Source organism: Barbatula barbatula (assembly GCF_947034865.1).
Source record: "Barbatula barbatula genome assembly, chromosome: 3".
Lineage (NCBI taxonomy): Eukaryota > Metazoa > Chordata > Actinopteri > Cypriniformes > Nemacheilidae > Barbatula > Barbatula barbatula.
Window position 1 is genome coordinate 28,103,585 of NC_136764.1, and position 24,427 is coordinate 28,128,011.

The window sequence follows — 24,427 nt, forward strand, 5'->3', positions numbered from 1 at the left end:
ATTACGCTATCTGGGTCATTCTACAGAAACGTCCACTTTTGGTATGGCAAGAAATATGGTATGTCTTAAAATTGATTTATTTTTCTAACATTTAAACTTAGACCACATTATTAGGTTACCCTTTGACTTTATGAGCACACATAAATGACAGCTTCATTTTTTATATTTTTTTGTTTGCATGTACTTAAAGATTTTTTTTGTCGCTGGTGTTACCTTACTTCTTTAGCAATATTAAAGGTGTTTATGAAATATATATTTTTTTAAATTCAGTACATGCAGTCAGAGGTACAGAAAATGAATGATAATCTAACTAATAAAGAGATTGTTTAATTTATTTTAATCAGGTTTGTTAAAAGTGTGACTGAATGATGTTAGTTCAAGTGCGCAACCATGTATTTGCTATAACAATGAAAATATTTGAACACCAGTTATAAACAAGCAATGATACAATCCTTTAATTTCATTGAATTCTGTTACACTTAAGAATTAGGCTTTAAAGCAAAATATTTTCTTGAAAAAAAAGTTCTCACTCATTTAACCCTCTCTTGCTCTCTCTGTATGTCTATGTGTCTCTCTTTTTCTGTGTGTGTGTGTGTGTGAATGTGAAGAAAAGGTTATGGGGAAGGAGTTAGTGAAAAGGTTATGTGAGATGGTATTGATGTGACTAGAGAGAAGTTTTGTACCTTGAAACGCTGGGTGATCTATCTGGTGATGATGGGGGTGTCAATGCTTCTACTCTGACTCTTTGCCTGCATCTTTGCTGACGGACCCTCCATGCATTTCGCTCATATCTCTTCTCCCTTTCACTCAAATCACTTATTCTCTTTCTTTTTTGTGTGTCAATGTCATGGAGATAGCTCTGTTTCCTTTTCTGCAAATACTCTGCTCTGCGTTCACGATCAGCATCCCTAAGCTTTTTCAGTTTCGCTGCACTCAGTTTAGCCATAACCTCAATTTAGAAATACCTGACCAAAGGAGGATTAACAATGACAAAGAAAAGTTAGAATCGCACTGTGATTTAGTGCTATTTTATGCTAAATGAATAGCTTTGAACGAAGTTTATCTATAAAAGGGAGTCACTGGTGTTACTGATCTTCACCAGTGTTTCCTATAAGGAAGGTAACACCAGTGACATTAACACCAAAACTGCATTTTAAAAAATGGCTGCTGCAAGGTATCAAACCACATGTTGTCAATCATTGTATACTCACTAAATTAAGTTGTTTAATCCATTTGTATTCTATTTTTTTACAATTCCCAAACAATAAAGGAGGTCATACCAGTGACTTTGACTAAAAGCTTCATATGAAATCATGAGATAAATGAGAAGATTTCTGATAATTGAAAAGAGACAGTGGACTTACCATGGGCTTCTCTTCCTAGATCTCCAGGAAATTGGAAGAAGGAAGTCAAGTGATGTCATCAGTGTTATTTTTATTTAAAGATAGGAGCTTTTTTGTTAAACGGTAACACCAGTGACACAACTCCAGGGGACCACTACTTTCATTATATATTTTATAATATTTATTTAGCATTTAGATTTTTAATGTAATTTACATCATATATTTGATAGTTATGGACACATTATTGTATTTTAAATGGAAGAAAACACCGTTTTTGACCTCAAAATAAAGCATTTTCCCTCTTTACAGGACTGTGGGGACGAGCACTTCTGTGGTGCTTGGAATTCTAATTAATGAATAAAAATCAAATATTGCCAAATTGATGGCTCAAGAAGATGTAATTGTTCAAATAACATATTGTTTCATTTTAAAATATAAAAAAAATTGTAACCCTAAAGTGTTTTTCAAGTGTAATATTTCTGTAAAGGCTAGGGACAGAAAAATGGACATTTCCGTAGAATGATCCGTCTATGTGATGAAGTATTTTCATTACTTGAAAGTACACTTCGCAGAGATGCCCAGTTTATTTAGATTAGATGATCGGCAAAGCTTGTTTAAACAGAAGCTTGGTCCTCTGTCTTTTTTATATTCTTTATAACATATATATAAATACTATTTTATTTCAGATCAGATGGACGAAAGAGGAAAATTGAGAAATGAACAACATGGAGGAGAAGCATCAGTATCAAAAATCTAATCATTGGAAGAAACATTTCTCGAAGGAAACATATATCCACAAGAGAATGGAGACCGAAGAGAAGACTTTTACTTGCCCTCAGTGTGGAAAGTTTTTTGTCAATAAAGAAAACTTAAATGTTCACATAAGAAGTCACGCCGAAGAGAAACCTTTCACATGCCGGGAGTGCCGGAGTAGTTTTAGATTTAAAGAACACCTTGAGATTCACGAGAGTTTTCACGCCGAAGAGAAGCCTTTCAAATGTCTTCATTGTGCCAAGAGTTTCATGTATAAAGAGAACCTTCAGAATCACGTAAGAGTTCACACTGGAGAGAAACCTTTCACTTGCCCTCAGTGTGGGAAGAGTTTCGCATATAAAGGAAACCTTAAGATTCACCTGAGACTTCACACTGGAGAGAAGCCCTTTACATGCCCTCAGTGTGGAAAAAAATTCAGATATTCGGGAGACCTAAAAGGTCACTTGAAAATTCATTCTGGAGAGTATGTGTATGCATGTTGTGTTTGCGAGAAAGGATTTGCAGACAAGAGAACTTTAAGATACCATCAGCGCATGCACTCTAAAGACAAACAACCTATTTGGGGTGAAGACGCCACAGAGCATTTAGTCAAGAACCTTAAAGCGCACAGCAGCTCTGAGTGTGGAGAGGTCTTTTCTGAGGCCGATGACTGGACACAGAACGGCACTGATGAGAAACCTGACAGGGGTTCACATCGTGGGAATTTCGTCCCTGCTTCAGAAATCCTGAAAGCACATGGGAGTGTGCAAACCATAGAAAAGACGTACCCCTGCACGTCATGCGGGATGAATTTCAGCACATCTATTTATCTGCTGGCTCACGTGAAAAGGCGTTGTCCGGATTTGTCACAGTGAATAACGTTCATCTTCAGGGACCCAAGTATTGATGTTTAAATCAATGTGTGTGTAGTTGAATGTTGTACATTATTGTTTAGTTGTAACTAACTTTTAAATACAGACGTGCTCAAATTTGTTGTTACCCTTACAGCTCATTAAAATAATGCTTCATTCCTCCCGAAGAGTGATGAAATGAAAAACTATTGTATCATGTATACATGCATGCCTTTGGTACGTCATAGAATAAACGAAAGAAGCTGTGAAAAGAGATGAATTATTGCTTATTCTACAAAGATATTCTAAAATGGCCTGGACACATTTGTTGGTACCCCATAGAAAATATCATAAACAATTGGATTTTCGTGTTATTTCAAACTAGTTAGTTTCTTTGATTAGTATCACACATCAGTCATTCAGATGATTTAAACGGAGAAAAGTAGTCACTGTGCTGTTATGTATCATTGTGTGCCCCCCATCAGCTCTATATTCACAGATGAATAAAATCAAGCTATCAAAGAAGTGAACACCAAACCTACAGTGAAACATGGAGGTGGCTTGGTTATGTTTTGGGGCTGCTTTGCTGCACCTGGCACTGGGTGCCTTGAATCTGTGCAGTAAGGCTGTTCGATTCTGAATTCTTTGGAGTCGATCCGATTCCAATCCCTGGTTTGGGAATCGAAAGATTTGATTCCAAGAATCGATTCTTAGATGCTGTTTTCGATTCCTCCCCGATTCCCTGTTTTACTACAGATTTTTATAAATTATTATAAAACGTACACATTTTTAATGCAAAACATTTCTAAGCTGTCACTTTTTTACATGTAACAATTGTTCATAAATACATTTACAAATATCTTCATTTGTGTTCAGCAGAACATTTATACAGGTTTGAAACATTCTACAGGGCGAGTAAACGAGGACAGAATTTCCATTTTTGGGTGGAGTGTCCCTTAGAGTCATATTTCCCTTTTTCAATCCTACTACATAAACTTGATTTATAACACCAGAAAATAATACATGAATTACTCAAATTTAACCGTTTTAAACATTTAAGTCATATCTTGTACATTTAGTAAGTAATTACATTACTCAGGACAGCTGTGTGAATTTATTGTGTGTTTTTAAGTAAAATCATGTTGTTACTAACGATGAAAAATATAGTAAAGGTGTAAATGTGACTTTTGTCATGTATTAGAAAGGTTTGCTTCCTATCTGAAGGAAAATGGAGAGGGAAACATGATGGAAGAATGAGGAAACGTAGGAGATATGTATAAAGCAATTCTTCTTTTTTGAAAAACAGCCCTGGCGACATAAATCAGAAAGATGGCAGTAGAGCAACGGTGTGGATGCAAAGTGCTGTTGAACCGCAAATAAAAAAGACTTTTATTTTGTACGTCTGATGTCATATGGGCTGCGCCGGCCCGGGCGCTCAGTAGTGGTTCTATTGTTTTTAGCATTTAAGGTTTGTTAAACGGCTCAGTCCGCTCAATCTTCCTCATTTTACAAACGCCATCAAATGAACAATAATCTCACGGAAACCTCCCGGCGTTATTAATGTGACGCACACGTGTGATGTTTGTTATGTTTATCTTCACACGCGAGGCACAGGATGATTTACTTTATCGTTACTTATCTAATGAACCCGATCGTGACAGAGAAGTTGACAAACAAGCAGGAAAACATCAAACGACTGAGATCTGTGTGACATGCTGTTGTAAACATGTGTGATATTAAAGAAGAGATTGATGACGTGACGGCTGCAGAACCCCGCACAACGGAAAGTGAAGATGCTGAAGGGGAAAGAGGTGCGCGTGAGGAGAAGATGTGATGATCCGTAGTTCTCATCCAGACCTTTCTTAGAGATCTGTCATAAAATGTTACGTTTAGATAACATTATAAGATTCACTTGGTTCAAACGTAGCCTACTATTGTCAGATTTGCTGCCTCTGACAAATAATGTGACAATTAGAATAAAAATTCATATTTTTGACAACTGTATTATAAATGGTTAATACCTGTGATTTTCACCGGAAACGTTTCAGTTTTAAACATTGTTTTTGTCCATTTCATTGTAGACCTTGTGGCGATAAAAGACGACGTTCACAAATTCAGTGATGTGGAAAACCATCAACATCTGAGAACTGGAGCGAAATCTGTCGGTGGCCTACAGACTGAAAGCATCGTCTCAAAAACAAGAACAAAAAAACCAGGGTCCAAATCCTTCACTTGCCGGCAATGTGGGAAAAGTTTCCCACGTGAAGGGCTTCTCAATATTCACATAAGAAGTCATACTGGAGAGACTCCTTTCTCCTGCCGACAATGTGGAAAGAATTTCACGCAGAAACGAAACCTGAAAAGCCACATGATAATTCACAGCGGACAACGGCCTTTCACCTGCAAACTGTGTGGCAAGAGTTTCTCACTCAAAGGAAACCTAAAGAATCACATGCGAATTCACACCGGAGAAAAGCCTTTCACATGCAACCAATGTGGAAAGCGTTTCACCCAAAAGAAAACACTTCAGTGCCACACGAGAATTCACACCGGAGAAATATGTAATCTGTGTGGAACGCGTTTTAGAAACATGGAGCAGCTGACCAAGCACAAAATAATACACACCGGACAGAAGCCTTTCACGTGCAACCAGTGTGGAAAGAGTTTCATATTAAATAAAAACCTCGAGAGTCACATGATACTTCACGATGAAGAAAAGCCTTTTATCTGCCCTCAGTGTGGAAGAGGTTTCGTGCACAAAGGGAACTTCAAAATTCACATAAGACGTCACACCGGAGAGAGGCCTTTCACGTGCCATCAATGTGGAAAATGTTTCTCGCATAAAGGGAACTTCAACACTCACATAAGACTTCACACCGGAGAGAGGCCTTTCACATGCCATCAGTGTGGAAAATGTTTCTCACATAAGGCGAACTTCAACAGTCACATGAGAATTCACACCCGAGAGAAACCTTTCTCTTGTCAACAGTGTGATGCGAGTTTTGCCTTTTCAAGAGACCTTAAGACTCATTTAAAAACTCATCCTGGAGAAGAAATGCAGCGCTCCGGCAAGACGTTTACGGAGATGTTTTATTTAAAAAAACATCTGCTGATTCACTCCGAAGAAAGCAGGAAGCCATTCGATTGTGAACTATGTTCTAAACAATTTCTTTTGCACTCGCACTTAATAATACACCTGAAAAGTCACGCCAGGGTCGATGACTTTACCAGGCCGAGCTACTCGAAACAACACCGACAAAATGATACTGGAGAACCGCCTGACAAGGGTTCAGAATTTCAGTCGGAGGTTCAGATATGTCCTCCTTTAGAAACCCTGAAAGCACACGAGAGTGAGCAAACGAAAGACACGATTTACCCCTGTCCGTCATGTGGAATGAATTTTAACACATCCATCTATCTGCTGGCTCATAAGAAAAAACACTGTCCAAAGTAGTCACAGAGATCCAAGTTTATCTTAAGGTCAGATAATTAGACAATGTTAACATCAGATGATTTCACGTCTGAGATCATTCAACAAAGCGAATAAGTGTAGGTCAGAAGATCAATGCTGTTAAAGGCCACAACATTCCAGATCACAAACTGGTTTGACTGGTTGAATTACACTACTGAAGGTTCTTTTAATCAAATATGAACCTTTTTTTATTATTATTCATAACCCAAGGGTTTGACAGGTCAACTGTAGGTTTACAAAACCAAGCATTTTTGGTAAGAACACATCTCCCACGTTCTTACCGATGATTCTTTGTTAAATCAAAAATGTTGAGAGGTCAAGAATGGACAAAATTTCTGAAATGATAAAAATGTTTTTGTTGGTTTCATCCGTGTGCATTGCATAGAGAAAAGACTTGCAATAATACCATGCATGGAAATACAATATTCTGTAGGAGTGTACCTGTAAAGTTCACAGGAATTTGTGCCAGGTCTTTATGTGATGTTATGGTGTCTGTCTGAATCCAGTTTCCATATGTTCCCTTCATACAAAATGTCTGTGTATCTAGACATGACTAAATAATATTTAATTTAGATATTACATATTTAAATTGTAATATTAAATAGGTTCTTTTCTAATATTGACCGATCCATTTTTATTAACTTGGGTATTCCAGTTATTTGAAGCTTGTGTAGGTATAATAGGAATTTGTGTTTACTCAAATAAACAGTGTACTCACACAGTGTATACATTTTCACATGAAAAGAAAAACATTTGTATGTTTTATTTGTAACTGTTTTATTAATATTAGTGTTAGAAAGCTTGAATAATGAAACAATAATCAATGAAACATTAGAAAGTATGAATTCCTGTACTTATTACCTTTAAAAACCAAAAGTGTGGAAAAGTACTTTACATACATGGAGACATTCTTGCATGACATGTTATGAATTTAATAATTCAACTTAATTTACTGAATATGAGAAAACCTGAGATGTTGGAGTTATGGTTGGGCTACAGTGAACTGCAACTCAAAAGAACGACACATGTGAAAAATGAACACAACAAAGAAAACACGATCAGGAGTTTTATATACTATATATCCGTTATTTTATTGTAACTCTTGAGCTGTACATGGTATGAAGTTATTTAGCTCCAAAACTGACAACCATTCATGAAGAGAAACTGTGAAGTCTTTTCAATGCAGTATTTTCACAAATAAAATAAACTTCAAGAATATTTTGAGGCTATCAACATACATGTCTGCTTTATAAGGCATATATCCATTCATATAATCCTATCCATCATGCCTTGGTGCACATTACCTCAACTGTCTGGCCAAACGGTGCCAACGAAAGACTGAAAAAAGAAATAAATAGAAAGAAATAAAACTTTGTTTTAATTGTTTGCTCAATGAATTCAACTGAATGGCCAGCTACAAACTCTCCTTGCTTAGACTTCCGTCAGGTCTGAGATATCCCTCTCTGCCAGCATCTCAAGGCAGAAAATCTCCACATCTGAACAATAAATCTTCATGGCTGGCACAAAATAGAATTAGTTTTAAAAACAGCTGCTCCGCAGGGCTAGTTACTTCCAGAAGAGAATATTCCAGAACATAAGCCAGCACGGGTAAATGAAAAGAGCTAAAAGTGGGTAGACGAGCGATCCGTAGAGGAAGTGATCAAGAATGCCCTGAGAGATGACTGACAGGTAGAGCATCCATCCCTCCCTGATGCTGACAGGTGATTCTATAAGCTCCTGATAGATAAAGACGCAGTAGAGGATCACGAAGCCAGGACTGAGCAGCACTACAGCCAGAGCGCTCAAAGCTCTAAACAGAGACAAATAAAGAGACAAAGACAGAAAGGCGATTAAAGGCTTTTAAAAACACACTTTGAAAGCATCAATCACATTGTCTCAGTTAAATTATGCTTTTCCCATAAAAATAAACCCTGTATAGAGAATGTAAAGCTGACGTCACATTTACATGTTACATTAGCCAGGTTTCCATCAACCTGATTTTTATGCGTATTTTGAAGTTTCGTGAGCGATAAAAACTGAACATTTTAAAATAAAAGCGTTCAAACGCAAAAAGGTTTTTAGGCCCGCTTAAAGTTTTTTTTGGGGCGAAAAACAGTTCATGGGATGGAAAGACATTTGCCGAATAAAGTCTGACAATAGCGAATATTACAGCCACAAGACGAAGCGGCTGTCTTTCTGGTTTCCAGATCTTTTATATTTTTTATTTACTGTTGGTTACGAATCCCTCCGTGATCCGTTCAAGCAAATTGATAGAAACGCACCAATTTCGCATCAGTATTTCCTCCTGTTCTTGCGAACTTTGAAATGAAGATAGCATCGAGTCTGGATGAAACCCGGCTAATGTCAAATTTATTTTCCTATTTCAGGTTGTGTAGCGTTTCAAGACGAAACTGCAGACATTTGTAATGACTTTAACAACGAAGATGCAAATAAAAATCAGTTCTGGTCTATTAACCAGGCTGGCACGATATTCTATTTAACAAAGGAATCGTCCAAAAGAATGAACATTATCTATATTATAGGGCAAACTATTTAATTAAATTGGTAAATAAATAACTCTATAAGTTAAATTCATCTTTAAATTTGTGTTTTCTTTTTCTGGCCAATGAAAATACAAATGCAGGACTTTGTGTTGGAAGTTAAAAAACAAAATGTTGTGTGGTTTTGGGTCCTCTTTCACCTGGGTATGTGTGGTGTGATACAGGCGGCGATTGGCACCAGTGTGATGGCCAAGATGAATCCAAGAGAGAAATTAATGAGAGCCGTGCAGCCCAACAGCACAGCCAGATAGAGCAAAGAGGTTAGTTTCAGCACCCTCCAGCCCTGCTCTGTACCCTCTCCAGATAACAGCCTGTCACAGAAGTAGACACAAAACACGTGGCCCGTGTTGATGAACACAGAAGACCTAGTGAGACTTCAAAGGTAACCGTCATGAAACCTCAACAGACGCCAATGTGGAATGATCTCTGCAAGCACTATGTCTACCCGCAGCAAATATATATAACACTGCTACTTGGAAACCTCCCTCACAAATGATTTCAATAGTTTGCAAGTTGCAAAGCTAATAGTGCAATACTCAAATAAATATAAAGTAAACAGCATCCTCAAATGTTGGGTAAAACCATCTAGTTTGAATTACAGGAAACTACTTAGGAATTACAGAAAAATACTTTTGTGTTTGATGAATATTAAATTGGCTACCTTTTACAAGGGCCTTGGCTTTGAGAGAAAGCACCTACATTGCCTTAAAATGCTACCTGAGTAGGCGTCTTACTGAGTCTTGGATGAGCAAATGTATGTGTCTACCGTTGAGCATTGTGCGGCAGAGCAAGCCCTGCGGTATAGATGGCGATGGCGGTGAGCACAACAGCTTCAGTTTCAGACACGGGGAAGTGCTCCACGGCCATCTCCTGCAGCTGAACGGGAAGCAGATAGAGCGCCACGCCTGTCACGTGACTGATGACCACTGGGGTCAACACTGACAACAACCCAGGACTGGATGACTTCAGAGAAACAAGAAAACAAATGAAACGCAAGTCAGTGCCTGTCGTCCATTGCTTGACAGTTGTTCTTGACTGTTTTTTTTAATCTTTTGTATGTTTTCTAAACTCTTTATTTCAAGCAAGTTAAAAAATGAGACTTAAAAGAAGTGTCACCAAATAAACTGGCTGATCATGTGATCTCAAGAATAAAGCAGTCTTTTTTGTTGCCTGATGATTTCATCTCAAGAGTGAGTGAGCATCATTGTACATATAATGACACTCACCTGTTCCGCCTCACTGACTCCATCCACCTCTGCCAGGACAGGTGTATCCAGATGAACCCAGAGATCCAACGCCTGAGCTGAAGTTAAGGATTCTAACACACAACCATGATTTACCAAAAAGAGCATTGTTCTGAACGACTTAATGCATAATGACTTATTTGCTATAAACAACGAAAAAAAAGTCTTGAAATACATCACAATTATTATTACTATATGCACTATTATTTGAATTACGGCCAACCGTCCCATTCAAATGATCATCATCAAAAAATAAATAAAGGCATAATAAAGAAGGAGAGAGATGTGGATACACGAAGCAGTAAGATGACTGCCAGGAGGCCAAACGCGGGCATATAGTAGCCGATGGACACAAATCGAGACAGAGAAGGCAAGAGATAAAAGAAATATGACTGATGAAGACGTTCAAGGAGATTGTTCAGTTTGCGGATCATTCCCTCCAGCAACCTGTCCAACATATATAATCAGACACAGACAAGAGAGATGATGGGCTGATGGACTCATATAATCATACTTATTCACAGATGTGGGCTAAATTAAAGGCCAACCAAAATGCATATTGTGAAATTCGACCTGCAGGCTGGATTGAAAGATTAACAATTAATGCTTAAAGCTGCATGTGAAACCCTTTTTTATTTTATTTTATTTCAACACTTCTCTTCATTAAAAATCAAATAAACTATAGACCTGAATATTTTCTGAAAAGCTTCAAATAATTGAACATTATAAAATGGTGCTCTAGAAATAAACTGAACAAAGTTAAGGCACAAACATTTTTAAAGGGATACTTTATATAAAAATTCTGTCATCATTTACTCAGCTTCGAGTTCTTCCGAATGTGTATAAATGTCTTTGTTCTGATGAACACCGAGAAAGATATACGGAAGAATGCTTGAAACCAGACAGATCTCGCACCCATTGACTCCCATAGTAGGAAAACATACAATGGTAGTTAAAAGTGCCCCAGAACTGTTTGCTGTCCTACATTCTTCAAATATCTTCTTTTGTGTTCAACAGAACAAAGAAATTATAAAGTAATTTTTCCTACTATGGGAATCAATGAGGGGCGCTGTTTGGTTATAAGTATTCTTCCAAATATCTTTCTCTGTGTTCATCAGAACAAAGACATTTATACATATTTGTAAGAACTCGAAGGTGAGTAAATGATGAGAGAATTTTTGGGTGAAGCATGCCTTTAAGTGGCACTAAAACGGAACTACTACTAATATATATATATATATATATAAATATATATATATATATATATATATATATATGTGATCACATGCCAGCCAGAGAACAGAGAATGAGAACAGCTTGTTTAATACACCACTCTCACTAAACTTATGTTTAAAATGCTGCATTGTGTAGACGATACAAACCTGCCAATAGTGGTGACATCTGTCTTGTAGTGTCTGAAACTGTTTATGCCCTGAATAGAAGCAGCTTCAATGTGATATCGGAGAAATAGGCCGTGGTCACCCCAAGCGCGTCCGCTGGCCTGTTTCAACACCATCAGCATCATGGTCTGAGCTGCATGGGTGTAGCCCTCAGTAGTGTCCCAGTCATTCCTCTGGAGCTGAGAGACAATTGACAGCATTTATCAAATGCTTATCACGTACGCTGACACTTTCATCTAAGCCCACTCATTACAGAACTATATGATCATGAAAAGGAATTAAATGAATAAAAACTGTAAATTTGGGTCACATAGGCTCCTTAAGTTTTCAGTATCTTTCAAATCTATCTTTGTGCATTCCACAGAATGAATGAACGATATAGAGGGATTCATTAGACGTGCGTGACGGGACCGCATTTAACTTCTGGTCCCTGTTAGGTTAGTGTCTAATAATAGAACTATTTATATTTTATCTTATTTATGTTATTATATTTTTTATCAAATAAACGATTTGTTGAATTTTGTTGTATGTTCATTTTATTAAATTAACAATTTGTTGAATGGGTCCTGTAGTTTTGTTTCATATAAACAAACCGTACGGTACATTGACATCTAGCAGTTGAGGTGGTATCTCAGTCTTAATTGGAAAGACAAGTTTAGCAAAGAACGCTTTTGTGAATGAGTGCTGGAAGCTAAGGGCAGTCCACGAACGCACGCATGCGCAGCATTTGATCATGTTGTCTATGCTGTTGTGAAATGCCTTGAGGATTAAAAGCAATGGAGTTATGCTGGTTTTTGAGAACCTGTAAACTTGGTCGAGGATATAATGGTGATCATTCACGGCTTGCTCCATGGCCGGATAAAAGCAAAAGTTCAAGACTCTCACCTTTCCTTGAATGGTGCACAGAACACCTAACTTCTGGCAGAAGGCATAGAAGAGGTTGGCCAGGTCCAGGTTGGGCAGCTGACCATTGAGCCCTTCTAAAATCAAGTCTAGGCTGGTGATGACATCACTGCTGAGCTCCAATGAGAGTGCGGCTTGAATCGACCCCGCCCGACCCTGCAGTGGTGAGTACTCCATCCCTGAATAAAAGTGAGAATAAATCTCATTTTATGACTTTATTTTAAGCATTTAGGTTTGCCCCACTGTGTACACACCTGTAATGTTAGTGTGATGGTAGCCCTCCAGCCAGGCCTGCATGCCAATCAGATCATGCTCATTCACCAAGAATATGATGTCTTTGGCCCAGTAAACCTGATCTTCAGGATGACACGGACAAAAAACAAGATCAATCTCACTGCAGAATAACTGATCAAAACAGGCTTATATGTGTCCCTGCTCCCTGAAGCCCAGAATATGGATCGTTGACATAATGCTCGTGCATTACTGTAACAGCAAACTATCTGTGTGTCTCCTTACAGAAAACAAAGAGATTTCTGGATCACCGCACCTAAACATTGCCATTCATCATGAAAAATGTAATTTTCGCTGCAAAAAAGAGCTCAAATGTGAACCAATCCAAATAAATCATGTCTTTTGTTTACGTTTTAAGCTAATTTAATCGACATTTTCAGCGTATCGGTAGACTTACTCCTGAAATACTGCGCAAGAGTCAGCAGAAGACCGACCGCCTGGTTGTTGACATTACCAGGACTACATGGCGCACTGATCACCAGCGCCTCTGTCCTGGGAGCTCGAGGCGCCCGCAAGATCCCGTACACGTTTGTGCCTCGAACCATCTGAAAAGGAGAGGACACACATATGTAATTCATTTTTGACAAACCCCTAAAGCTTCAGTCCTCAGGGTCCCCCTCCCAAATCGGTTTAGATGTCTCTCTATATAAAACACTTGACTCAACTCCTCAGCTGTGTTTATTTGGAAGACTAATTAACATTTGGAGTTGGGTTGTTGAGTGGAATCGGGTGTTTCTGACCCGGAACTGAAATTAGAACGTTAGACGACTTGTTCGTGTGATTCAGAGTCGACACCTTTTTTCCCAAGCCAAGAACTTTGTTATTCCTTCACGACTACAAATTGAACATCTGACTTATATACTGTATAGTGTCATTATATATACAGTCAAGTAACTCACGTAGCGCTCTTTGTTCTCATCAGGGAAGGGCAGCGTGCGAGAGAAACTCTGAGTGAACACCTCCAGTCCTCTAGCCTGCATCGTCTTAACCAACCACTCCACGGGCATGCCACTAAACGGAAAGAGAGAGTGTGACAACACTGGAGCAACAATGACATCCCTGAATTGAGATTTTATACAGTTAAACCATTCGAACCAAATGGGGTGATTGTGCGAGACTCACCCAGCTTTTCGCTTGTGTGCATCAAACTCTTTGGCTGTGGACAAGGCTCTTTCTCCAGAGGGGAACCGCTCCTCCACCATGGTAGACCCCATGGCGTTCTCTGACATGTATGTGCGTAGCGTGAAGGGCTCAAATGCTAGACCCATGAACCAAATGATGGCCGCCAGGTAGCAAACAATACTGAGTAAACAAATGAACAGAAAAACCATATAAGAAACACATTTGCTGATGAGAAAAACATATTTACGTTATATTTATTTTACTTGATGATACATTCGGCAGTGGAGTGAACACTTACCATATAGGCGTGTTGAGGCGGGTCAGGAGGTTGGTCAAGGCCCTTCTGCGGTTCGGGTCAGACAACAGACCCATTGTGATAATCTACTGGTTTCTTTCTTCCAGGAGAACTGTGATCTGCGGGTATATTGCTGATATTAGTGTGGGTTGCTTTTAAACATCTCAATGACCCCTTTCCAAACATTTACTGTTGTTTCTTTCATTACTCAAGTAGGCGAATAAACATTTTCCTTAACAGAACACCACAATTTCCTGACATTTCTGATACACGTAGTTTAATATTTATAAATCATCATTATTGTAAAGCGCTGCAATAAAGAGTCAACAATAGAGAAACGTCACATGAAACCGCATGTACATGACAGCCATACATAAATAAATGAATCATATTGAAACATGTTAAGATGGATTTCTAACCAGAATGATGAATGTATCGTTAACTGTCAATGTATTCAGCTGTGATGCTGTATTGATCTTTACTCCTGCTCATCCGCTGCGATTGGCAATTAAATACGATTTTAGAACGAATACAACTCTGGCGATACCGTTTAAATAAACTAATATCATATAATTGTGTCTCTGCACAGTACCTTAAAATGCCGAAATATGATCAATATCCAGTTTAACAGCAGCACCTGCTGTACATTCATTCATTTCGTTTCGCTCGTTCCGTGTTTCTGGTAGGAAGTAATATGGTGCGCACAAACTTCCGCTTTGGTGTCAGGTTTGTTGCTAGAAGGAATACAGCCACGGCCGGAAGTGGTGCCAAATCTCGCCATATAATTACACTAAATTACATTAGCTAACGCCACACCTACCCCGACCTTAAACATAACCTTACAATAATAATAAAAATATGATTCAACTGTTTTCAGCCTGACAAAAATGATGCGGTATTGAAGTGCGCATGTCCAGTGGAGTGGAGGTAGCTGTAACTGTTATCCCTTCTAGTCAAAACCCAGGATGGGTCAGTTACAAACTGGTACACTTCATTTAATAAAGGTCATATATTTTTATTTGTTTATTTTGCTCATAACAAATGCACATAAACAATATATTTACAGTAAATTATTGTCAAAAAAATACACAAATAAAACTCTATGGCACTTACACTTGAATGTGGATTTCCCCGTAATAAGAATATTATTTAACAAATATTGAACCTGTACATAATATATTAAAGATCTCTTTTTTAGAAAACTGAGATAATCAGAAGTCACTCAAAAACAAAGGTCATGGTGATGCAGTACAGCTTGTTAATTTGAAACTATGATTCTCTTTGTCCTTCGGTTAATAAGAAAGATATGAAATCTGCACTACTAATGCAATAAACTATAGTTACAACCTCTTGCTGATTCTTGATGGACACTTTTATTTATATGTGTTACTTATTTTGTATTATTATTATTGTGTTTATTTTTATTTACTATATTTACACACACATAAATATAGTCATGGATGTCTTTGTTTGATATTTAATGTTTGTTTTGTTGTATATGTGTGCTTGTGTGTTGCATCCCCTGTAAATCTTTGTGTTCAATAATAATAAAACAGTAATGCAGTACAGCAATTTTTTAAATAAAAGTATGAGGGTCTTATTCCATCAACAAAAGTCTTATGAACAACTTTTAGGGCATTTTTACTAGTCATAAACCTATAACAGTTCATCATTATGAAATAATTCCTGCATTGAAATGGGTTCTAACCTTGAGGTATTTGCATTTGTTAATCATTTATTATGTATTATTTCAATCTTAACTTAATAAAATCTGTGTATTTATCAAAAATCAAGGTTCTTCTCTTTCAGGAGTAGCCTACACAAACTATAAAATGATAATTCTGTCATCACCCTTACCCCATTTTCATTTCAAACCTGTCTTTCCTGAAAGCTTTCTTTATTCTCCAGAGCACAAAGGATATTTGAAGAATGTTGATAACCAAACAACTGTGATACCCCTACACATGCACTAGTTATGTCATGTGTCCATCCATACAGTTGAAGTGAATGGGTACCGCCAAGATATCTTCATTTGTGTTCTGCAAAAAAGAAATGACAAGAGGATGAGTAAATGATGACAGCGTTTCCATTTTTGGGTCCCTGGAAGTTATGTTAATTCAATTTCCGGGCTTGTGTTTTATTTATTAATATTTTCCAAAAAGAAACAGCACTGCATTACAATAACAAAAGAAAAATGATGCATAGGAAAAAGTTAAAAAAAGGAAAGCATCTCAATAATGTTATCATATTTTTTTTAAATCGTGTTATTCTTATTGTTATCAAATACGTGTAAGACACTTTGCAATGAGCGAACATAGAAATGTGAACATATTTAGATTTTAAGATATACACCTCGAACACACATCGTATTTGCCATTTTTTTACTCAACGCGTTGGATAGGATAAATAAGTGCATTTATTAAGAAATGTTGGTTTTCATCCTTTAAATGTTTTTTATTTCGTGCAACAGTGTAGTACAGAGGTTCCCAAACGGACTCGAGACCCCCACTATCCTCGGAGGTGGGTAAAGTATACAAACATTGACTTTCTGCATCTAACCTCATTCGGTTGCTAATGTGATGTAATCAACTCAGGGGTCACAATCGAGGGGAGGACATTCCAAAGGCTGGTGGCTTTTTATTTGTGTTAGATTTCATTTCTGCATAAATGAATACAAGCCCGCAAAATAATGAATTGTGAAGTTGTCAAGCTCACTGAATACATTCCTGGCTCAATAGTTGGAGGAAGGGATTCTTTTCTCGCTATTTTTGTGGAGGAGGGGATTCCCTAAACTAAACATTCTTTGTCTTACAATGCTGTACCTTATTTGGTCATTCTGTGAATTCCTGGACCTATGAAACCTTCCAGATGTCTTTTGGTACCGTATATAAAGACTTGTAGCTCCTAATATAAATGAGTTCAAAATCTTGATGCCTCTCTGTTTTGTTTTTGTCCTCCCAGATCTGCAGAGGAATTCTCACAACATCCAACCTATTTATGATTTGAGATTTTTATGGTGATCCAAAACACAGAAAGTGTAAATTAAATGTAGTGTTTGAATGGAACTTGACATTTTACAATTTGCATGTGTTTATTTTTAAATGCATATTTTGTTATACTTTATGATTAAACACATTATTCCTAATAAAAAAGATTTCTGGAAATCATGTTGCGACCCTACTTTGGGAACCCGTGATGTATTAAACGGCAGTCACTAACTTCACATAATATCGCGAGATCGTCGTCCCCGCCTTGTAACTTCGAGGAAGATCGCGCTTATGGTGGGATAGCGGAACACGCGACAGGTATTTTAATGCGAAGCGTCGAGAACTAAAAACACTAAAGGTCACATGGCGGAGGACGCGTCAGATGGTAGCGTTAGATGTCCGGTTTGCACGAGGGAATTTGAAGTAGGTAAAATTAATGGCCACTTGGATGAGTGTTTACAGACCCACGTTGAGCCTCGTCAAGACGCGTTTGATCATGACACACCCGCACCACCGTCCAAAAAAGCCCGAACCAACACCACTGACACCCGGCCTGCATCGATCTTCTCTCTCTTTCAAAGCAAAGGCGCTGATCACAGACACAAGGTTGAATCGGAGGTCACGTGTGCAGAAGTGAAAGTGATGGACGAACCTGAATGTCCAGCAGCAGCATCCGCCACATCAACTTCGAAAACGTTTATGTTGAAAAACGAAAAGCCATTGGCAGAAATACTGAGACCCAGCACGCTGGATGAGTATTTCGGGCAGAATAAACTGGTCGGAGAACAGACCCTACTCAGATCCCTGCTGCAGTCACAGGAGATCCCATCTTTAATACTGTGGGGTCCACCGGGGTGTGGAAAGGTCTCTGGTTTGTGTTTAACGGTTTGCCCCATGTTTTCTTTGAGCTCTGCAAGACAATTACCAGCGTATTGTTGTTGTGTTTGTCCCCAAAGGAACTAAACGATACTCAAGTGTTTCACCTTTACACTACACAGTGTATCAATGCTTTCTGTAGCATTGATGTTGGTGTAATGGCTTAAAGGGAAATAATGGCTTAATTCTGATTCATGATTGACATTTAGGTTAACTACTGTTTCATACGGCAAGTGTAGAGATGTCCAAATATTATTCTTCTACATGTCTGATTCATTAAACTGTGCAGTGTTTTGTGTGTTTACTGGTTAAAGACCACCCTGGCCCACATTATTTCAAGTTCCATTAAGAAGAAGGGCACGGGACGCTTTGTGACGCTCTCGGCCACCAGCGCGTCAACCAGTGAGGTGCGTGAAGTGATCAAACAGGCCCAGAATGAGCTCCGTCTGTGCAAGAGAAAGACCATTCTGTTCATCGATGAGATACATCGCTTTAATAAATCCCAGCAGGTCAGTTACATTACAATTCAAGCAGCTGTAGCTCAAAAACTGTGAATCTTTCTTCCAAACTTGGAATAGGAAAGTCGTATCTTTAACTAAGTACAATATTGTACCAATACAAGACTTCTGGATAAAGATTGCTAGATTTGAAATGATAAAACAATGACACAAATGACATGGTGAATATTTGACAGATGTCTAACGCAGATGATTTCTCTTAAACCCTTTCTTAACTCCTATCAAGTTTTATTGTGGAAGCTTTGGCGTGCTTAAGTCTTGTTCGTCCGCATTTCTTCACATCAGCATTCATTTGTGGTCTTGTCCTCATGTCAGGACACTTTCCTCCCTCACGTGGAGTGTGGCACCCTCACTCTTATCGGGGCCACCACAGAGAACCCATCCTTTCAGGTGAACAGCGCGTTATTGAGCCGCTGTAGGGTTCTGGTTCTGGAGAAGTTGTCGGTGGAGGCGATGGGCTCGATTCTGCGTCGGGCTGTTGACTTCCTTGGACTGCAGGTGTTACAGGAGACTGCAGGAGAACAGGGCTCTTCAACACTCTGCTCTGAGTAAGTGTTTGTGTCCTTCTGCAGATTCAAACAATGATTAAATCAGCCTCCCTGTCACTCAAATCAGCCAGACGGATGATAATCATTTGACCCCTAACATATTTTTTTATAAACTTGGTTTTCACATCTGGGTCCCCAGAGAACCAGTGATTGATCAAGCAGGCCTGTGTTTAACTGAACTGGCCTTAAGTCCTCAGGTGTTTATTGAACAGAAAGCTCTGCACACCGTAGCACACCTGTGTGATGGTGATGCTCGGGCTGGTCTCAACGGTCTCCAGCTGGCCGTGCAGGCGTGTGTTGCGCAGATGCGCACCTCTTCCATCAAACCCAACGCAGCTCCTCAACAGATAATTGTGCGTGAGCAACACATTAAGGAGGGCCTTCAGAGATCACACATTCTCTATGATAAAGCAGGTATTAACAAAGAGTTTTAAATGCTGTGAAAATATATTGTTTATGTCATAATTACATAGGGATAATATATTATAATAATAAAAAGATAGGATGCTATTTTTTATATCCTTTAAATGTCTGGGATCCTTTTATGTCTGTGTGTGTGTGTCACACAGGCGAGGAGCACTATAACTGTATCTCAGCCCTTCACAAGTCAATGAGAGGTTCAGATGCTAACGCTGCTCTCTATTGGCTGGGAAGGATGCTGGAAGGAGGTGAAGACCCGCTCTATGTAGCTCGCAGACTGGTCCGGTTTGCTAGTGAGGATATTGGCAAGTAGCTTCCCCTTTAACATTTATGATGAGTAATCAAAATGTAAAGCCGAGGTACTCAACCTTTTTGACTCCAAGGCTCCCCTTTGTATTCAACAATATTCAAACGGCACCCTCCCACTCATAAAATATAAAAAAGGTCATTAATCAGAAACGTTTATTTATTGTAAAAGTAGCCAAATAATAATAAATATTTGTTTCTAGTATTTAAAAAAAAGAATTTGGGCTAATTGTAGTAATCGTGAGGCCCCCTTGAAGTCAGCTGGAGACCCCTTGTTGAGGACCACTGATCATAAAAAAAATCACGTTTTTCATTTTTTTCTTGTAAACACGCTTCACATTATAAAATTAGTTAGGAAACAGGTGGTCACACAATGCTTGTATGTTTAAGATAGCTTTGGTTGCACCATCCTTTATTAAAAGCCTCTCCGTAAAACCTGCAATACAAATTGGGTATATATAGTCTTTCCCTTCTATGACCTCACCATGTTGCATATCTTGATTTAAACTTATTTTGAGTACTTTCAAGTTTGAAACATTTCTAAGTTTCTAACAAATGTGACAATTGCGATATTTTGACATATTGTGTTACCCTAACTTCCTTTTTTTGTTTTAACCAAACATTAACTTCTGAATCAATCAAAGTTATTGTTAACTTGATTTGTGTGTCCATTGTAGGTCTGGCAGACCCCGTGGCTGTCACTCAGGCTGTATCAGCATTTCAGGCCTGTCACTTCATGGGCATGCCAGAATGTGAGGTACAGTATAACCGAATGGATTTCTTTTTTTCATTGCACTTTAAAGGGAGACAAATGATATGCAAGGGAAATGTCATTTTGACTTCAACCCACATTAAGGTGAGTAGGCCTATGTAAAGTAGCTGAACAGAGATATATGTGCCATAGAGAGGCATCTTTAACATTACTGACCTTTCATCTGGTGTTCCTGTAGCTTAGCTGATGGAGAATTGTGCTAGCAGCACAAAGGTTGTGGGTTTTATTTTAAGGGGACACACACACTAATGAAAAGGTACACCTTTGAAAATGTGATTGTCTCTTTAATTATTTTAGGTCATTCTAGCCCAGTGTGTGGTTTATATGGCCAGAGCCCCCAAATCTGTGGAGGTGTACAAGGCCTATAATAATGTAAAGGCCTCTCTGAGAAACCACCAGGGCCCTTTACCACCTGTTCCACTTCACCTACGTAACGCCCCCACCAAACTTATGAAGAATCTTGGCTACGCTAAAGGATACAAATATAACCCAGACTTCAATGGCTCCGTGGATCAAGAATATCTTCCTGAGGAACTTCAGGGTGTGAACTTTTTTAGCTGGACACCTACAAATTCATGATCTCGCAAGATTTTTTGAATTTTGCAGAATTTATTGTTTGTTGTTAGCCTACATTTTCGACTTTTTCAATAGTAATTTTAATATTATAAATAAAAAAATGGAGATTGATTTTGCTGTTAATGTTTGATATTATAAAAGTTTTTATAAAGAGATGTAATTTTAATATTTTGTTCTTTATATCGTTTTTCCATCCGATTAGGTCACGGTTTAAATTAGCAACGTTTTAAGACTTGAGTATTTCCAAACATGTATGCGAAATTCTGTATGATTAAAACACGGATAGCAACTATCAACTACTGCATGTTTTTGCAGTCATAGGAACGCATCATCGTCAAATAAACCATTTTATCTCTGGATAAGAAAATGCAGCACTCATACGTCACATTATACTTCAAGCCTATCACCTGATCACAACCTGTGATTTAAAATCTGGAAGTTGGAATCGGCACAAAAGCAACAAAGGAATACTTTACTCTTAAACAAAATGAATGCATTCCAATTCACACTGATCCAAAACGCCAACACCAATATTGTAAATTGTCATTAACATCGGTCCAACATACAAAGGATTTCACACTGAAACAAAAAACTCAAAATACGCAACCTTAGGGATGCCTTTGACCACACCAACCACAGCATTCAAAGTATGAAAACATTAGTGGAATTAAGCTGGCATGATATTCAGTACCATGGACATTAAATCTATTTTTTATTATTATTAGCACTAATACATATTATATGTATATGTAATGCATAAAGAACAGCAGAAGAGTACACATAGTATACTCTTCATATTATACAATATACATAGTATGCTCTTCATAGTATCCATAGAGTATAAATCATTTACACGTTTTGTTACTCTGAATTAAATTAAACATTTTATGTTTGGAGGGCATGCAGTCTTCAAGTATCGGCCTATTTTGGTTTACAATTAACACATGACTGATGAATTGGTACCAAGCAACCATACAATTTATTTGGATAGAAGGTCTTTTGACACCCCATAAGTAATACAGTAGAAAACAACTCTCATACACTACCGGTCAAAAGTTTTTGAACACATTCTCCCTTATTAATATTTTTCCACATTTTAGAAAAATACTAGATGGCTCTTCAAAACTGTAGAATAACACAAACAGAACTATGAGGATTATGTTTCGACAAAAAATGTGGACAAAAAAAACTAACTTTTTCTAATTTAGCATCTTCGATGTAGTCATCTTTTGTCTAAATTTGCAAAAATGTTATCTTGGCATTTTCTCAAGCAGCTTCTTAGGGTTTCACCCCAAGATGCTTTGTAAACTATACGAGTTCCCATCTATTCTTTGCTCTTTTTCATTAATTAGTCAAAGTCATCCATTTCAAAGTCATTTTTATTACATACTTTTTTTAGTTTATAATGAAAAAGGGTATATTTGCCCAATTATATTGTTGTCTATAAAACTATAGTAATTTTACACATTTAAGCATAAACCTTCAGATAAAAACCTTTTTAAGACTATGAGAAACATTTCAGTCAAACGTAGAAAAACCTTTTCGCCTTTTTATATTTTTTTAATACTGGTAGATGCATTTCTTCAAATAAAATGAAACTTAATGTAAAGTAAAAATCTTAGTGTATAAACAATCCTTTAAAAATAATGATTTTATTATACATTACTATTCTGTCAATTATTATTTTTTGGTCATTTGAAAACATAATAGTGTAACATTCAGTTTTTACATTTACATTTAGTCATTTAGCAGACGCTTTTATCCAAAGCAACTTACAGAGAGTTCAGGGAGCAATAATTGATATGTCATACAAAGAGCAATAGTACAATAGGTGCTAATACAAAGTCACTAGTTTCAAAAAAAGCCAAACCACTACCTGTTGAGAGAAGAGGGTTAGTGTACTTTTTAAAAATTTTCATTTGTCTGTCAAGTATTCGCCGAAGAGGTGGGTTTTAAGTAGTTTTTTGAAGGTTGTGAGAGATGAGGTTGACCGGACCGTGTTAGGAAGAATGTTCCACCAGGAAGGAGTTGTGAAGGAGAATGAGCAGGGAAAAGCGATTTAATGCCCTTATGAGAAGGCATTACAAGACGACGCTCGTTTGCTGAATGGGGTGTGACATGAGCCCTCTTGGGTTGGAAGACGAGGTGTGCTGCTTCGTTTTGAACCAGCTGAAGTGGTTTGATAGCCTTTGCAGAAAGACCAGCAAGGAGAGCATTGCAGAAGTCCCACCATGATATTACCAGGGCCTGGACAAGGAGTTGTGCTGCAGGCTCAGTGAGATAGGATCTAACCTTTCGAATGGTGAATAAGGCATATCGACAGGATTGCGTTGTCGCAATTCGATCATTGAAGGACAGCTGTTCATCAAATATGACTCAGAGGTTCCAGGCTGATTCGGAGGGAGTGATTGTGGAATTGCCAAGTTGGATGGTGAGATCGTGTTGCACCGTGGGGTGTGCCGGAAACCCGAGTAGTTCTGTCTTGGCAAGGTTCAGCTGGAGGTAATGCTCTTTCACCCAAACGGAGATGTCATCTAGGCAGGTTGAGCTGCTACAGTGGTATGAAGAAATTTGGTTGAAAACTGCCCTTTCAAGAGTTTTAGCAATAAAAGGGAGGAGAGAGACAGGTCTGTAAGTGTCAGTAGTAGCAGGGTCCAATATGGGTTGTCGGTAGTAGCAGGGTCCAATGTGGGTTTCTTGAGTAGGAGCGTGACCTGGGCCTGTTTGAATGTGAATGGAAAAATGCCAGTGAGCAGGAAGGTGTTGATGATGTGTGTGAGTGTGCTGGATATGGCCTGAAGGAGATGGGAGGGGATTGGGTCAAGCGGACAGGTGGTGGGGTGGAGAGAGAGAAGTTGGGTTCAGTGTCAGTCAATGGGGCGAAAGAGGAGAGTTTGATGTTTGAAGTGAGGTTAGTGTGTACCGAGGTCCGTGGTGCTGAGAATTGTTTGCTGATGGCTGATGTTTTCTCAGTGAAAAATAACACGAAGTCCTCAGTAGTCATAAAGCTAGTGGGCGAGGGAGGAGGGGGCAAACAACAGAGTTAAAGGTCTTGAAAAGCTGCCGAGTGTTAGGTGCATTGCTCACCTTGGTGGTATAAAAATATGTTTTTGCTGTGGTAACACTAGCAGAGAAAGAGGAGAGTAGTGACTGGTAGTCCCCTAGGTCAGCAGGATTCTTGGTCTTGTG

At 38.3% G+C, this 24,427-nt stretch overlaps 3 protein-coding genes across 3 annotated transcripts; 2 read left to right on the top strand and 1 right to left on the bottom strand.

The window, feature by feature from the left end:
- Positions 1-4,351: 4,351 nt before the first annotated feature.
- On the top strand, positions 4,352-7,630 carry LOC306892036 (uncharacterized protein). The gene is made up of 2 exons (XM_079452762.1): positions 4,352-4,758; positions 5,029-7,630. Exons 1-2 carry the CDS (start codon positions 4,674-4,676, stop codon positions 6,399-6,401), a joined length of 1,458 nt encoding a protein of 485 aa, XP_079308888.1. The 5' UTR covers positions 4,352-4,673; the 3' UTR covers positions 6,402-7,630.
- gpaa1 (glycosylphosphatidylinositol anchor attachment 1) lies at positions 7,093-15,202 on the bottom strand. Its single transcript, XM_079452761.1, has 13 exons — positions 14,828-15,202; positions 14,239-14,354; positions 13,941-14,120; positions 13,718-13,829; positions 13,216-13,363; positions 12,782-12,883; positions 12,510-12,706; positions 11,607-11,803; positions 10,518-10,671; positions 10,207-10,278; positions 9,747-9,943; positions 9,121-9,291; positions 7,093-8,229 (listed from the first exon to the last, which is right to left on the bottom strand). Exons 2-13 carry the CDS (start codon positions 14,310-14,312, stop codon positions 7,986-7,988), a joined length of 1,848 nt encoding a protein of 615 aa, XP_079308887.1. The 5' UTR covers positions 14,313-14,354; positions 14,828-15,202; the 3' UTR covers positions 7,093-7,985.
- Positions 15,203-17,464: 2,262 nt separating this feature from the next.
- Positions 17,465-21,598, top strand: wrnip1 (WRN helicase interacting protein 1). Its single transcript, XM_079451600.1, has 7 exons — positions 17,465-18,086; positions 18,413-18,607; positions 18,932-19,164; positions 19,355-19,578; positions 19,734-19,889; positions 20,568-20,647; positions 20,960-21,598. The coding sequence occupies exons 1-7, from the start codon at positions 17,586-17,588 to the stop codon at positions 21,239-21,241; spliced, it is 1,671 nt and encodes a 556-aa protein (XP_079307726.1). The 5' UTR covers positions 17,465-17,585; the 3' UTR covers positions 21,242-21,598.
- Positions 21,599-24,427: the final 2,829 nt, after the last annotated feature.